General features: G+C 36.6%; 1 protein-coding gene across 8 annotated transcripts; it reads left to right on the top strand.

Moving 5' to 3' along the window:
• The first annotated feature begins 78 nt into the window (after window positions 1-78).
• On the top strand, window positions 79-16,384 carry LOC132788497 (protein NDRG3). Of its 8 annotated transcripts, none has more exons than XM_060795937.1 (8): window positions 80-668; window positions 5,749-6,157; window positions 8,404-8,487; window positions 9,382-9,575; window positions 9,640-9,760; window positions 10,869-11,433; window positions 11,502-11,586; window positions 15,462-16,380. In XM_060795937.1, the coding sequence occupies exons 2-8, from the start codon at window positions 5,931-5,933 to the stop codon at window positions 15,839-15,841; spliced, it is 1,656 nt and encodes a 551-aa protein (XP_060651920.1). In that variant the 5' UTR covers window positions 80-668; window positions 5,749-5,930; the 3' UTR covers window positions 15,842-16,380. The 8 variants fall into 8 exon arrangements, with proteins under 8 accessions (XP_060651922.1, XP_060651925.1, XP_060651920.1 ...); XM_060795938.1 differs by having other exon boundaries at window positions 5,746-6,157; XM_060795941.1 differs by lacking the exon at window positions 15,462-16,380 and adding an exon at window positions 13,892-14,584 and having other exon boundaries at window positions 83-668.
• The last annotated feature ends 434 nt before the right edge of the window (window positions 16,385-16,818 follow it).

Here is a 16,818-nt window from a genome sequence, read left to right as displayed (position 1 = left end):
AACCGCCACATTTAAATTGCATTCCACTGTGAAAAAATCGATTCTCCGAAAGCCAACAATTTGTGGTTTTCAAAATTGGTCACACTGTCGCGAGTACCATCGAACAGAGAGTTGGTTGCTGCTAAGCAGTTTTGTGCGTTGAACGTTATTCAAAAACCCAACTTGTTCTTATTGTGACAAACAACATCGAATTAGTGTTCAGAAATCTGCTTAAGTAAACCCCATGCAGCTTCAGCATAGTGATTGTGACTGTGTGTGTGTTGTTGGCGTGCGCGACAGTGAATCTAACGAAATTACACAAGTGTAAAACGCGAAAAATTCAACGACCCAAAACAAATATTGATTTTTTCATAGAAAGAAGGCCTCGCGAGCGTTTTTATTCTTGTTGCTGCTGTTGTTGTGCGCGCTAGTAAACTACTTATGCATACATAGTAAAGAACGAACGTACAAAAAGAAAATAGGAAAAGAGAACTTTGCAAAGAAAATTTCGAAATAACAGCAGTAAATTTCCACAAAGTTGTAATTATTAAATTGTGCTGCCAACAACAGCAACAAAAAACCCCGATCCACCCCGCCGAGCCATTTGAATTGAGTTACTGTTGCTGTTATTGTTGTCGTTGCTGGAAGTTCGTCCAATAGAAGAAAAACAGAAGCACAACGAGCGTCAGGTGAGTTTTGGTGTCCAGCAAAGCAGACAAACACTCGCACTCAAACGCACACCTACACATGCAAAAAAAAACCTAGCAGACAGGCAAAGTGATAATATCACAAACGACAACAGCAACAACTAAATGCAAGAGAATGACAGGCAGAGGTATATCTCACGCACACCCACACGGACACATGTAACATATGTATGTATACATGCACTCTCCAACACTAATGATTAGGCGCGTGATGACCCCACACCAACCAACCAATCCCTGCCACTGTCTGTCACAGTTTTCATTGCTGTCTGATGTTGTTGCTGTTGTTTTAGTGGGTTATTCACAATTGGTTTGTCTGAAACTTCACCACTAATATAACAACAACCACTACTACTATTACTATGACCCCCGTTTCTCTTCTCTCCGCTCATATCAAAACTCAAACCACACGCGCTGCATCATATTTATCATTTGCATCCATTTTTAATTAGCACACTCAGCTCTCTCACAGCTGAAATAATATTTTTGAGCTTTTAGCAGTAGTTAACAGTTGTCTGTTAAATTTTGCATGGCATGTTAATGTTAATATTGTTGTTGTTCTTGCTGCTGCTGTTATTCTCCTATGTTATGCTATGCTCCCATTTACCTATCCAACTAATGCATCTAATTTTTAGTATTTTTTTATTTTGTCTTTTATTTTTTGATTTGCCTTGTGCTGTTAATTTTGACAAGCCCCAAATGATTCTGACGTAACGCCAACAAATGTTCAAACACTCGCCCTCCGCTCTTCAACACTCACGCTCTCGCTCTTTCGTTCTTAACGACCTCCTTCGAACGACGTTTCAGTTTCAGTTTTTGTTGCTTTGTTTTGTTTGAATTTTATTGCCCCTGCGGCTCCACTGGTCGGCCATTTTCCACATTGTGGATTCAGTTTAACAGTTAACAGTCTCGGGCGTCGCTGCCGCTGCCGACTGCCGACGAGTCGCTTTAGATAAATAACCATTGCTTTTATTTGACATTGGTGTTTAACTTGCCTGCATATTTTATATGCGCATAGGTCAGTTAACCTAACTTTTCCTTTTCTATTTTTTTCCCCATTTAAAGTGAGCAAATTGCTTTGCTCTCCTTTCCTCCCCGACCCCGCAACTCTCAGGCTATCCAGGTGCACACTCTCTTTCGCTCTTTTTCTCTCTCTCTCTCTCTCTCTGTGGGTCTATCTCGCTCCCCTTTTGCTCTGTTTTTATGTAACTCTCAAATCGATTGCAAACACGTAACAGTAAGGCAACCTGCACGCCACCCCCGCCTCCTTTGGCACTCTCACACACATTCCGACATCCGTACCGCCAACAACTACATGGCAGGAACTACAATAACATCAACTGCTGTTGTTGACGTTCTTCTTCGTCCTCTATGTTAGTCTGAGTGTGTGTGTGTGTGAGTGAGGGAGAGTGTGACGTTCGCAATGTACGGTGAGCCTCGCGGCTTCGCTGGCATATAGCGTGACAGGATTTATAGGATTTGTTGTCGCCATCTTTGGCTGCCTTCCTTCCTTCTTCCCCCCTTCTTTCCACGTTTCGCTACCCCAAAGCACTTAGTTTTTAATAATTTCATTGGGTTCGCTCTGCTGCAATTTGTTGAAACACAGGACACACGAACAAACACAAACAAGAGCAAAACACTAGCGAGACAATAAGTCAGCGGGATCCTTGAATTTATTGATAAATTATGTGGAATTATTTTATTGTCCTTTTCGAGCAATTGCAATTGACACAGGCCAACACAATTTCCGTTTCGGTCAGGCTCAGATCTTGATATTCTATTGCTTTTCCTTGTAGTTTTGTTATTACTACTCTGTTGACCTGCCAACGGTTACCAAGGCGACCTGCCAAATTGTCGATATTTGCGCCAATGGCACTGAAAGAAATTTCCAAGTAGCTCTTGGGGTGCATCAAACCCAAGGCGAGTTCAAGGCAAAGCGAAATCAGCCAAAGACTTTCTTTATTCGATGTCAAGATTAGTAATGACTTCTAACTATAATTAAATGTATTAATTAATATTTACTCAATGACCCAATTCGAAGTTAACCGCTTTAACTTTATCTAAAAGCATAGAAAAAAGTCTAAGTATTAGTATTAAAGTAAAATAATATTAATATTTATACTTTTAATTAATGTAAAATAATATTAATATTTATACTTTTTATCAATGAAAAATAATATTAATATTTATACGTTTTTCTAATAAATATTTCTTAGAAACGTAGAACACACATAACAAACAAGACTTTAAAAGGTATCAAATAATTGCCAGAAAGTCATCTTTTCAAAGATTATAGTTCAAAAATAAGGAATCATAAAACCTAACAAAAAATAAATGATAGTTCTTTTTTTAGTACTTCTTATTCAGCTGTGATATACCAAAAAAAAAAAAAGATAAATGGAATTTCGTAAAATAAATGAGATTTTTTGTAAAGTGAACTCAAATTTCTTTATATACTTCTTCATCAGTGATATATATGGAATATCTTTTTTCAGTGTATTTGTGCCACCTTCGTTGCTTCATGTAGCAGATTTTGCTCTTTCTTCTATTGCAATGTTTTCACTCTTCTGCCGCTCTTCGTCAATTTGTAATTATGAATAATTCGCCATAAATGGCACATTTTGGTGCTGCTGCTGGGCAATTATCGGAATTGGTATTGGAATTGGAATTGTAGCTAGACTTGCCCCAGTTTCGCCCACTTTACTTACATACTATAACTGTAGTCTTCAATTATATGCAAATGCTAGTCCCATCCTGACACACACACACATACAGACAAAGGTGTTTCTTTATGACCAGGTGAATATATATATTTGAGTGGAGAACAAAACAGACCGACATTATATCATCATTTTATTGTTTCGTAAATGAATTTTGCACTTCAACGGGCGCCCATAATTCAGGTCACATGAAAAGGTCAAAGTTAAGTGCGCAAATAATTTGATAAACTGCAATTATAGTAATTTATTTCGTATCAGATTCAATTCGTGCTCTTAAGAAAGGTGCGTGAAATTACTCGCGACTTTCAAGATGCGATAACAGATAAAGAAAAACTTAAGTGAGATTAGTGATATGGCTGTGAGTCACGCTTGACTAGAGATAATAACTATATATTGTATACCTTATAATAAATTAATGCCTAAAGGTGTTGCTTATTAATTTTTTTAAAATACTAAGTGCGCAATAGTTTCAGAGAATATACGAATAAACTGATGATAAAATAAGGTTGTTAGAGATTCGATTTCTAAGAGAATAATATATTCACGGAATACAGCAACTGTAGTCTACAAGCATTTCTTTTTAATCTATTTTTAAACTGAATTAAACAACTATACAATCTTTAAGATAGAGTGTATTCTTCTTCTTTATTTATGATTATTTATCAAGGCGGTTTGCTCAAGTGCTCGTCAAACGATACAATCAACGTTTTGCTTTTTTCCAACATTTGCTTTGAGTTTAATATGCGTTTCGCTCTGAGTTTATGTAAAAAGGTTTTTCTTTATTGCTAATATTATAAATTTATGCAGTACAAAGCGCAGCAGCATGTGAACAAAGTGGGGAAACGACGTCGTTAGTTTTGCATAATAAATAGATAACAAACTGTAAAATGACAGGGGTATACTTACTATATATATAGTATAGTATATACCATATAGAGCGAGTCCACAGATATTTGCCATTTGGACACTTGCCCAGCCCAGTTGTTTGATGGCTTTACTCATATTACACATACGCCCCGTGGCACTCACTGACTTGACCTACGTTCAATTTGCCTACCAATATTGCGACGCAAAAACCAAAAACTATACTTCTAAAGTTTTGCTTATTTGTATTTTATTGTTATTATATTTCCATTCTAAAGCCAAACTCGTATCTAGAAGTTTGCGTCATCGTTTGTGGCTTTTGATATCGCTTTGCTGTTCGTTCTTTTTCAAGTGTTTGGAATTTCGGTGACGCACTTAATCAGCTTCCCGCTGAAGTGCAAACTGTGCAAAATTCCATGTGGCAAGCTCAACTCGGTGCTGATGGCTGGGGGCATGCCACATAGAGAACACGGGGCAGCCCTAAAATGAGAGACCCTTAGATGAACCGCATAAAACTGGAACTGGGTTAATGTAATGCACATGTAACCATGAACGGGGTGAAGGGGGGAAACCAGAGACGAGAGTGTTGCTTGCTGCTACTGCTACTGCTGAGTGCTGCGGTTGCTTGCCACGTGTGTGTGTGAATGTATGTGTGTGCTTTGCTTTTGGCCTGCATATCTTGTTTCGAGTACGAACTTTGACGCCGAATACGATTTTGTTTTTTGCTATCGTAGTTGTTGCTTTTGCTATTGTTGCTACTGCTCTCGTTGTTTTTCATGCACATGCTTCTCCCACGCTTATTAACCAAATGAGGTGTATGCTTTATGTCATTCATAATGTATTCATTATACGTCCCTTACACTGGCAGTATTCATATTCAAACTCTTGGTCTTATTGGACCATGAAATTATGTTAAGCCGCTGTTAACAGCAGTCACTATGTTATGCTATGTTGACACTTAACAGTTGAAAAGCTCTATGCTCAAAACTTCTATGGTGAATGGATGATGATGATGATGAGGAGATGGTGTGTGAAGGGTAGCTACTAATTCGGTGCTGATTACATGTTACATTTGTTATTTGAGCTTTTGTTTCTTGTTTTCAGTTATATTATAATTTATTTCTCTCTTTCTCTCTGTTTTTTTTAATTTATTTAATTTATGTTTATTGTGACTGCTGCTGCTACACTGACGAATGGATAATAACATTTGTAAATGTACAACGCATACATACATATATATCTATTATACAATATGTCAACAACTGCTGCTCGCTGCCTGCGCTGCTGATGAATCACGTGATAAATGCAAAAACAAACAAAACGAAACAAAACAATGCAAACGCATTGTCGTATTATGATTTTAATTGAAAATAATCAACAACATAAAAACATAATGCACACACAAAAACACACATACATGGCGCACGCAATTTGCATGAACTTACTCACTCTCACACACACACACTCACACACAGCAGCACACACCCGCACACTCGAAGAATAAATTAAATACAATTTGAAAGAAAACTAAGCAGGCTAAGTATTTGCGTGAGTGTGAGAGTGAGAGTGACAGATAGACACACTTACTTAAAAAGCGTATGAAAGTCGAAAGAAAGCACACATACATATAGTAAGAAAAGAAGAACAAGAAAAAAACAAAATGCCGCAAGCAGAGGGCGGCTATGTATCGCTGCCAGCTATGAATGGCAATGGCAATGGCAGCGCCATCTATCAATCCACCACAGAACCACAGGCAGCTTCGCCCACCTCCGTGTTTGAGAGCGTTAAGCGTGCAATTGGTCAGGCGATCAAATCATCGCCCGGCGATAGCGAAGAGCTGGTACGCATGGAGCAGCGGCAGCCAGTCATTGTTGGTGGTGGTGCCAGGTAAGTGCAAAACAACAACAACTACAACTACACGATGAAGAATAAGTAGACGAAACATAAACTAGAAGACGGCAGACGAAAAGAGCACAACAAACGAAACTTTTGAAATATACTTACAATACCGTATTCTCTTATTTGCTTTTATTGATGTTGTCCTTGTTTGTTGCACTGCAAAAGTTAAGCTGAGAAAACGAAACGAAACTTTACCATTAACTTAAAGCACAACTTAATTGCGTTTGCATGTGCGTGAGAGCTTTTTGTGTTTGTTAAAGCATTTTGCATTAAATCTGATTTGTGCCCAAAGTGAACAAAGTGTGCCCACAACTTAATATTGAAACATAATATACATATATTCTTTATGTGTACATATATAATTAGTACAAGTTATATATGTATGTATATAGTGTACATATTGCTCACTTTTCGCTATCTCAGTTACATCACCAATTCGACATATCCCGCACACTACAAAAACACATGGGGCAACTTTCTTTCGAGTTTCGTTTGTAGCCTAGGCATTGGCTCAAGGTCAGAGGCCGCCTGCAGTTTTGTCAATACACCACGAAAACATGAAGAAGCAAGTGCATAAGTAATGCAATATAAACGTAAACAACCAGACAAGAAATACGACGACTAAGAACCGCAATTTAGTCAATCGCTAACTGCGATCCATTTTTGTTCTATTTCTGTCAGTGAGAGTCGTCATATTTACACAATTATTATTTATGTTGATTACGAATGTTCGTTCGTCGTTCATCAAGTTCTTTAATTAATACTTCCTTTACGGCAACATAGCCCACGCTCAGACACACACACACAGATTTGTTGTTCAGCTCAATTAAATGCAAACGCAAACAAGTGCATGTGTGCATGTAAAATGTGTGTGGGTGTGTGTGTGTGTGCGTTGTTATTGTACGCCTTTTTAAAGCTGATCACAAGTTTAAGCTCTGTTTACACACTTCTCAGTCATTGCACTTTTACGCTGTGCCCGTTTCTCAAGTTCTGTTCTGTTCCGTTTGGGTTAAACCGGACATAACCGGTTAGTTGCTGACCGTTTCACAAAGTCTAGCGCCATGCGCTTTCAAATCAGCAGCCCAAGAAGTATATGAAAAGAAAAGAAACACAAATATACTGCAAAATGCTTTTAATGGTATATGTTCAGAAGTTGTTGAGTGGGCGGTGTTAAGCCTAGAAACGCACATTGAGTGTCGTTTTAATAGTTTTAAACTGTGTCGAGTTAATTGAGGTTCCTGCTATTTATAAGTGCAATTAAATTCTCTAGTGCTCCCCTGCGTTAGCAGCCGCAACAACATCGCCACTTTTCATTAAAATTTCAAGAGTAACCCTCCAAGAAGATGTATGTATTTAGTACTACAAGTTTTATGCCCCCCAAAAGTTTTCTTCCATTAGTGCGAAATATTATGCGTATGCTGTTGCATAGGATAATATATTAGAGGTTAATCAGCCCCAAAGGAGCATAAACTAATTGAGCTGCTTTTTTGAGCATAGACAGCTGAAAGAATAATGTGTGTGTGTGTGTGTGTATACGGGTCACATAATTACTTAGCGAATGGCCAAAACGCTGAGTTGCTGGTAGCCAAATTACCTAGACACATGGTCTAGTCCACATTTAACGTTAGTCGGCCAAATTAGTTGAAGGGAAGCAGGAAGGGTTCATGACAGCTCATATTTCTGGCGCCAGTTGTTTGTTGTCGACGTCGTCGTCGTCGACATCGACATCGACATTTACCCCGAATGACATTGCGTGACTCATTTATTTAAGTTTACGTAACGTGAAAACTGTTTACTGTTGTACATAGCCGAGCACTCGTGTTCTACTCTCATCCTCATCCTTTTTCATTCTCAACTATTTTTACCTTCCATCAATGGCATTCCCATAGTCATTTCACATTATCAGCAGCCTAAAACTCAACTACATATTCTGAATTTCTCAATTTGCAATTACAAAGAAAAAAAAATACATATTATATCTATGAATCACACAAAAACTACAAAACTTTGTACTCCAAAACAATACATATTTAGTGTGTATTAGTCTCACATATTTTTGCGATTTTTCACACACACAAAAAGAAAAGATAGAAAAACTGTACAAAACAAAAAAAATTGGGAAAAATAAAAAGAGTTTTGGGTTGTTACTTTTGTATCTATATTTTATAAGCAAATTGCCTCTCGATTTTTGTGTTTTCGGTTTTTTGCTTGCATGCTCATAGTATTTATTTCAGAGACCGTGACAAAACTGGTAAGACACTGAACACCAAGATGCCATCAGCACCAACACACACTGCCGAGGAGGCACATCTGCTTGGGTAAGCCAACAAAACAACCACAACAACAAATTCAACTCAACAGAGAATCAAAAAAAAAAAAAAAAAATTATATGAATGTAAAGAGCAACAGCTATTCGTTCCGAATCGAACCGTATTTGATCTCCTCCGTCTCTCATGTAAGATATGCATTTGCCGCGTAATGCCCCCAAAAACCACTTTTCCACACGAAACTCAAGTTACACAAGTTCTTAAGTATTTTTTTTGTTTTTTTTTTTGTTCCCCTTATAATGATTATAATTTACCTAACTCACATTAGACTTGTTGGCATTACATTTTGATTTGTTATTTGTAAGTATTTTTGCATAGACTGAACAAATCCTAACAATAACAACAACAACAACCAACAAAAAATAATGAGAAACAAATCGCATCCGCCCGTCTCTCAAAACGCATCTCGTACATAACTTGAATGTTGAACAACTACTTAAATATATATTATATTGCATATAAAGTACTTATTATATATACATTACATACATACTACCTCGTATATCTATAAATATATATATATATATAGTTTTTTTTTTTATTTTACAAATCCTAAGTTTCTTTTTTGCAACTTGTAATTTAGTACTTAATTTTAGCCTTTAGACATATTTAGCCGCGTAACGCGTAACAACTCATTTTTGTAGCCTTTAGACTCGAACTCTGCATAAAAAGTATTTGTAATAAAAAATCAAACAACAACAAAAAAAACTGGATGCATAGCACTGAACAACCGACCGCCGGATGCAAGTTTATAAGTGTGTGACCCCACTTTAAATCAAAAGAAATAATGAAACACCCAACAAAACTAATATCTACAAATAGATTAGCTCAACCACCTCGTGAATCATTAAACTAAAAGTGCATTTTAATCGTATCTCTCTATAGCACCATGCCCGTTGATCCCATGGATGATATCGAACTGCGTTCGGTGCAGTTGCAATTCCCCAATGCACGCGGCTCCATATTGGAGGCATGCGACCAGCGACGTGTGCCCACAGACAAGGGCGACATACACGTTGCCATACAGGGTGACACCTCAAAGCCGGCCATAGTGACTTACCACGATTTGGGACTCAACTGTAAGTCTTCAGAGTTATTAATTAATTAGTTTTTTTTTTGACATCTTTTCTGTTGTTGGAATAGATGCCACCAGCTTTGCTGGTTTCTTCAACTATCCAGTTATGCGAGGACTGCTAGAAAACTTCTGTGTGTACCATGTAACAGCACCCGGTCAGGAGGAGGGTGCACCTACATTACCAGAGGAGTAAGTACAAATTGAGATGATCCCATTTAGCGTAGTAAAATCTTACTGAAATATGTCTCTCAGATTCCCTCTTAGTGTATTTCTAAAATTTCCTACGAATTTTGAAGAAAAAAAACTCATAAATTTATTTCTCTTATTTAAACTCACTGGTGAAATATACTTAATATCGACTAAAGTTTTAGATAAAGTAAATTTAAAAATAAGAGATTTTACATATATTAATAGAAAACAAGTAGGAAAGCTACCCGCTACCCATTTTGAATAAAAGCAAAATATTGCGGTATTCTTAAAATATACCAAAATATTATGCCACAGAAGTACAAAAATACCAAATAGTATATTTGGATATATGCTATAGAATTCAAAATATACCAGATTGCCAGCCAAAGCATAGAAGACGAAATAGATAGATTTTTGCCCATACAAAAGTATTTCTTTAATAACTTCGACAATTTTTATCTGATCGTAATCACAGACTATAGTTATTAATGTCACACCCACATCTGCTTCTCAAATCGATTAACAAGCGTATTTTTAAAGTTAAACCCGAATTTTGCTATATAAAATAATAGTAACTACAGTATTTATGATTTCTGATTGCGCTCAGATAAAATATGTAAAAGTTATTTAAGAATTACTTTTGTCTGGCAAAAAAGCACCTACTGCAATTGTCTGAGAATCTAGTATATTTTGTGCTCTATGGTATATTTTAAGTGTAGTACAAAGTCGATATACCAAAAAAAAATAACCTTCGCTTTACTTTAGAATTTTAGCGGTTTTTTAGCTTTCTGTTTTAAGAACAAATTCGTGTGAACACCAAAAAAAAATATATATTTTTTCGTAAACCACATATTAGGAATACAATTAAAATTTAATTTTTTTGTAGTGTTTCCATAATTTGTTTATTTATTTGAAGGCAAAGTATAATTTATAAAATATGAAATATTAAAATGGAATTTCTTCGTTCGTAGCAGTTTACCAAAATCTGTCTATTTTCATTAAATTTCTGTATTCGTCCCATCTATCTGTCCTTGTCAAGCACACTCAATGGCCAACTTTATTGTGGCAATATTTCAACGAGACTTATTGTATTTTGTGTCTATTTCAGCTATGTGTACCCAACCATGGATGAGCTGGCCGCACAGTTGCTCTTTGTGCTGTCGCATTTTGGACTCAAGTCGGTGATTGGTTTTGGCGTTGGCGCTGGAGCCAATATCCTGGCACGTTTCGCCCATGGGCATCCGGATAAGGTGGGCGCTCTTTGTCTGATTAATTGCGTGTCAACGCAATCGGGCTGGATTGAGTGGGGCTATCAGAGTTTCAATGCGCGCTTCTTGCGCACCAAGGGCATGACACAGGGTGTCATCGATTACCTGATGTGGCATCACTTCGGCCGCAATCCCGAGGAGCGCAATCATGATCTGGTGCAGATGTACAAGCAGCACTTTGAGCGTGGCGTCAATCCCACTAATCTGGCCATGTTGATCAATGCGTACATTCATCGCAACGATTTGCATTTGGCACGCACACCACCTGGCACTCCAGGTGCTGAGACGGCAGCCACCACACTGAAAATGCCAGTTATTAACATAACCGGTTCGTTGTCGCCTCATGTCGATGACACTGTGACATTCAATGGACGCTTGGATCCAACAAACTCATCGTGGATGAAGGTCTCTGACATGAAATTCTCAATAATCTACAAATACTTTAATTATATTTAATATTTCATCTACTGCAGATCTCCGATTGCGCCATGGTGCTGGAGGAACAACCGGCCAAGTTGGCTGAAGCCTTTCGGCTGTTCTTGCAAGGCGAGGGCTATGGTAAGTGTTAGAACACTGCACACACTGAACAACTGAACCTCAACTTCTCTGCTACAACTCTACTCTACAAAAAAAACTTAAATATGAAAAATCAATCAAAATCAACAACCTACTTACCACCTACTACTATTTCAACCTACCTGCTACTACTTTAGTCGAATTTCGAGTAACACCCATCAATTGGAACACAATCGAATGAGGAAAAACAGTTGAAATGTTAAACTACCTCTCTGTCTCTATCTCTTGTCTGTCTATCTATTCTAAGTTAGCCCCAAATCAGTTCAGTTCCATTCAATTACAAAATCAAATCAATTCAGTATTCTAGACGCAAGTATTCTAGTTCAAGACTGCCAAGCAAAATAACTAAAACCATTTCTCATCATATAGTACTAATCGATAAACCAGCTGACCGTAAAGAAAAAAACTAGTCTAGAGTCTAGATCTTTATAGAGTTTACACAGAGTCGCCTTTCTACTCCCCCAAGTTAATATTACTATTTAGCCTAATGCCTAATGTTTTCATATATTGAAGATAAAAAGAAGTAAAGCTTTTCAACCGCTTTCGACAAGCAATCGACATTAAATTCAATACAAGAAATTAAACATTAAAAATCATGCGAATTGTGCAAAATTTTATATATAGTATTATGAATTGGCAAAGAAAATCAAAAAGAAACAAAAATAAACGAAATTCTATTTATGTTGTTAGCCAAAATATTTGTACGCATTGAAAACAAAAACCAAAAATAAAATAAATTATTTAAATAAAAATAAAAATTGAAAATTCGAACAATGTTGTTGAAAAATCAAGTGTTTACTTTCTTATATGCGCATATAATTGAATTTCCATCCCCCTCCCTTCGTTATAAAGAGTTTGCCAGGTCGTTCCTCTGCATAATGCAAAAGAGGGTCCCAAAAAAAAAATTAAAAAAAAAAACCCAATGAGAACTGCAAAATTCGATATGAAATTCAAACCCAAAACCCCAATAATATGAACCAAATGCATTTTCGCATCGACAACAACAAAAAAACCACAACAACAAAAAAACCAAAACAAACAAAAATATTTCAATATGTTCATTACTTTGTTTTTCATTTCTTTTTCCTTTCTCCAAACTGCTTGTTTTTTGCTAAACAACATACAACAATAACAAAAACAACAAAACAATATATAAACCCCTCTCCTGCCCCCTCAAAACATCTATAACCCACCACAATACCAAAATCGAATCAATCAAAATCGAAATTATAATACGCCTGGCCGAAACATCCTATCGCCTGCCTCTTGTCATTTGCATCCATTTAACTAACCATAATATGCACACACACACACACACACTATGTCAATTTCTTGCAAACACTGGGCGCCGTAACTAACCTCAATCTTCGACTGCATTTCGAAATTCATTTAATTTTTACTTTTTGTGACAATGTTCATGCGAATTCTGAAAACTTTCTTTTTTCGTTTCTCAAATTGATTATTCTCTCTTACCAAATTGAACATGTTAACAATCCAATGCAACAACTTATGCAATCTATGCGCAACAATAATAAAAAAAAACAATCAAAAATCAAAACTATTTAAATATATGGTATGTATATTTGTACACACCTACACACACATACAAACATATAACACACATACCCGCAAAATAGTTTCCGAGAAACCGCAGTAGAAGCTGGAAAAACAAAACATGAAATATAATTGAAATGCATTTAGATAATTAATTAAATACAATAATTCAAAATAATACATACATATACAAATGTTAGTAAATGCTTAGCACTGTCTCTCTCACATACAGACACACCTAAACCAACTCGCACGCACACACACTCAACATACATGTGTATGTGCACATGCACTCGCACTTGTTTTTTTTATGTGTGAAACTCGGAGCTTTTTGAAGCCTGCATCAAAAATTGCTCTGACGAGTGCGTGTTGCGGAAGTGTGCGTGTGGGTGTAAGTATAGCTTTCAGCTGAAAGTAAGAAACAAAAACGAAAACCTACACGTAGTATTTGCTTATGAGTTGTATACTATAGTCTACCCATAGTACAGCAGTTGCTCTCTATTGTTCTCTCTATCTCTGTCCTGCACTAGACGCTTTTTAATGCTAGAATATGATTTAATTTTACAAGACACATACTTACACTTACAACGACACTTATAATTTGATCTATACCAATATACTTATACTTGCAAACATATTTATTTAATTTGATGTTTAATTTGATTTGTTTATTTACACGCAAAATATTTGAAATGAAACAAAACCAAACCAAATAAATTACAAATGTGCGTAGCTGTTGGCACACTGCAAAAGTTGGCACGCAAAATCTCAACGGCCAGTCGGAGCAGTTCCACGCAAATTGAGCTTTGCGTGCAATGAGAGCAGTGCGCCTCCCAATTGGAGTTGGAATTGGAGTTGGGCGTGGGCAAACGAGTGAGAGCAAATTGGAAGACACAGAGACAAAGATGAAAGCACAGCACGCTGAGACCAACACAAATACAAAACACACTGCATACACATACACACGCAGACACCACAGAGAGCAAAACGCATAGAAAGAGCAACAAGTTGGAGCTTTAGCTTTGATGGCGCTTTTTTGTTTACTGTGATTTCTATGATTTCTTTCGCTTTATGATTGTTGCTTCTGTTATCAATTATTTACCATATTAATATTATTATTAGATATTTTGTATTTGTGGTATGTATTAGTAGAACAGTTTATAAGATAAATATTATAAATAAAAGCATATGCTTATAATCTCATTTTATTTTGTGGATCCTTTATTTTTATGTTTAAGCCTCAAGAGCTAAGCTGTACTTGGGTGTGTTCGTTGCTTTGACTCACAGATACACACGCCCACACATACACACACACAAAATACAAAGCCACACACAGGAAAAGCGTAATTGTATTAAAGCAATAAGTTAATATTTATACTTAACATATACAAATATACATACATACATGACAATGCTATATATAAAAAGGACAAAAAAAAATATATAAAGATATACATATATACCAACTATATATATATATTATCTTATATGGAGCTATGCAAAAATTTCACAAATTGTAAGCTTTTGTTGTGTATTTGAATTCTCAATAAAAAACGAACAGTCAACGATTTCCATATTCCGAATCATTTTGAGCTGGGCAAAAACAAAACAAAAAACCTAAGTAATCAAAAAACCAAAACAAAATGAAAAAGCACAAATCCGCTCTCTGTTATTGTTTTGTGGTTTCGAGTCTCTGTCTCTTCACAGCAGCCGACGACAAGTGGCGCCCTCTTCACACCAATCAATTAAGTGCATGCAGCGCTCTCGCCTCTCTCATCATCAACATAAACTCTCATACTCGCTAAACGTCTCGCCATCATCATCAAAAGCTCCATTAGCTGCTAGAACGACAATAAGAACAACAACAACAACAAGAACAACAGCCGCAAATTACAGCAACATCCAGTGACAAACAATGGCCAAAGCTACATCATCAATGCACCCACCCCACCCACACTCACACACATACACACACAGACACAATGACACCCACACACACACGCATACATAGAATACACGCTAAAACGAAAACATGAAAACAGCAGCAAATCCTTAGAAAGTGTATAAAACACTCATCAAAAAATGAACAACAATAACAACAACAACAACTACAAACTACTACTACTACTACAACTAACATGCTCAAAAGTAACGTAACGTAAATAACAAAAGCCAAACTACTACTACCTTCCCCCCTCCACAAAAATATATACTACTACTACAACTACAACACTGCAACTACAACTACAACTCCGATATCAACTTCGACTTCAATTTCGACTGCGACTGCAAAACAACAACAGCAACGCCGCTGTCGACGCCTGCTAGCTCTCCGTGCGGTACCAAATATCACACATACTCATCGATATTCTTTGCCAACTTTCGGGAGGAACAACTGCAGGCTGCCCAGGAGCGCGAGCGAGACCGCCAGCGACAGTTGAGCATGCGTGTCGGCAATCGTCTGAGAGAGACGGCCATCAATTGCAGCAGCAGCAATGGCGGCAGCGGCGACAACAATGCAAATGGCCCAACAAGCGAAGAGGATCAGGATGTAGAGAACGGCAATGGGAATGGCAATCGGGCTTACGTCACTACTGATACATCCGGCACTCTCTACTATGGCACACAAAGCAACAAGATACGCATCACTGAGAATCCACTGCCCGAGCCGATTAGCTCTTAGATTGTTAAAATTTCTACACATTAGACACACATACACCGTTAAACTTAGACATACATACATACATACACATTAATACCAAAAACAAAATAAGAGCGAAAGAGTCGAAACACATACATATACAAGAACACTGTTATTGTTGTTATAAACTACGTATAAAATACCACAAAACAAAAAAGACACAGCATCACAAGAAGCAGCAGCAGCGCAGCAGCAGCAGCCTCAGCCGCCAACTCAAGCAAAGCTTTAGCCGCCAGCAGCGGCAGCAGCAGCAGCAGCGACAGTGTGACCAGAGCAGATTCGAACGCTGCCTGAAAGTAGACTTTAGCCGAGCCGTGCTCTAAGAGACAAATTAACGAAATTTAAAAACACAAAAAACCAAAAAAAAACAAAAAAACCAAACTAAATGATATAAATAAATAAGCAAAGAATTGAGATAAACGAAAACACCGCTACCTATACGAAATATGAACTTATGTTTCTTAAACAATATACAAATAAATTAAATAATACTTAGTACTAATTACTTGAAAACGCCGTTCGATTTTGTCTAGTTTCTGTTTTTATCATAATAATGATAACAAAAACAAAAATTAAATAAAAACCAAAATATTACATAAAACCAGAAAAATAAAAAAAAAAAAACAAATGAAAATAAATATTGCAGAGTAATATTGAAATATTTGTAATTTACACTTTGTGCCTGAGCGTAAAATATGCAAATACACATTCATAGATAACTTAATTACACATGAATTGTTTTCGATTTTATTGAGTTTTTAGTTAAACTATTGGAGAGAAATTATCAAAAATATACAACAAAATACGTACGCAATATTTATCATTTTTTTATATTTATATTTATTTTATCTAGACATTATGCAATAAAAATACGTGTATTTTTTTGGATGCAACATATTTTATGATGAGCTTGCTTAGTTGTTGTGAGAAGACAAAACCAAAATCGAAACTAAAATAAA

This window comes from Drosophila nasuta, chromosome 3 (genome assembly GCF_023558535.2).
Source record: "Drosophila nasuta strain 15112-1781.00 chromosome 3, ASM2355853v1, whole genome shotgun sequence".
In the NCBI taxonomy this organism is placed as follows: domain Eukaryota; kingdom Metazoa; phylum Arthropoda; class Insecta; order Diptera; family Drosophilidae; genus Drosophila; species Drosophila nasuta.
This window is presented reverse-complemented; position numbering and strand designations above follow the sequence as displayed.

Bases quoted from the DNA above. Each gene is read 5' to 3' on its own strand.
- LOC132788497 (XM_060795937.1), top strand. From the start codon at position 5,931: ATGCCGCAAGCAGAGGGCGGCTATGTATCGCTGCCAGCTATGAATGGC. The intron at 8,488-9,381 runs GTAAGCCAACAA...ATCTCTCTATAG, and splicing joins GAGGAGGCACATCTGCTTGG to CACCATGCCCGTTGATCCCA. The intron at 9,576-9,639 runs GTAAGTCTTCAG...TTGTTGGAATAG, and splicing joins CCACGATTTGGGACTCAACT to ATGCCACCAGCTTTGCTGGT.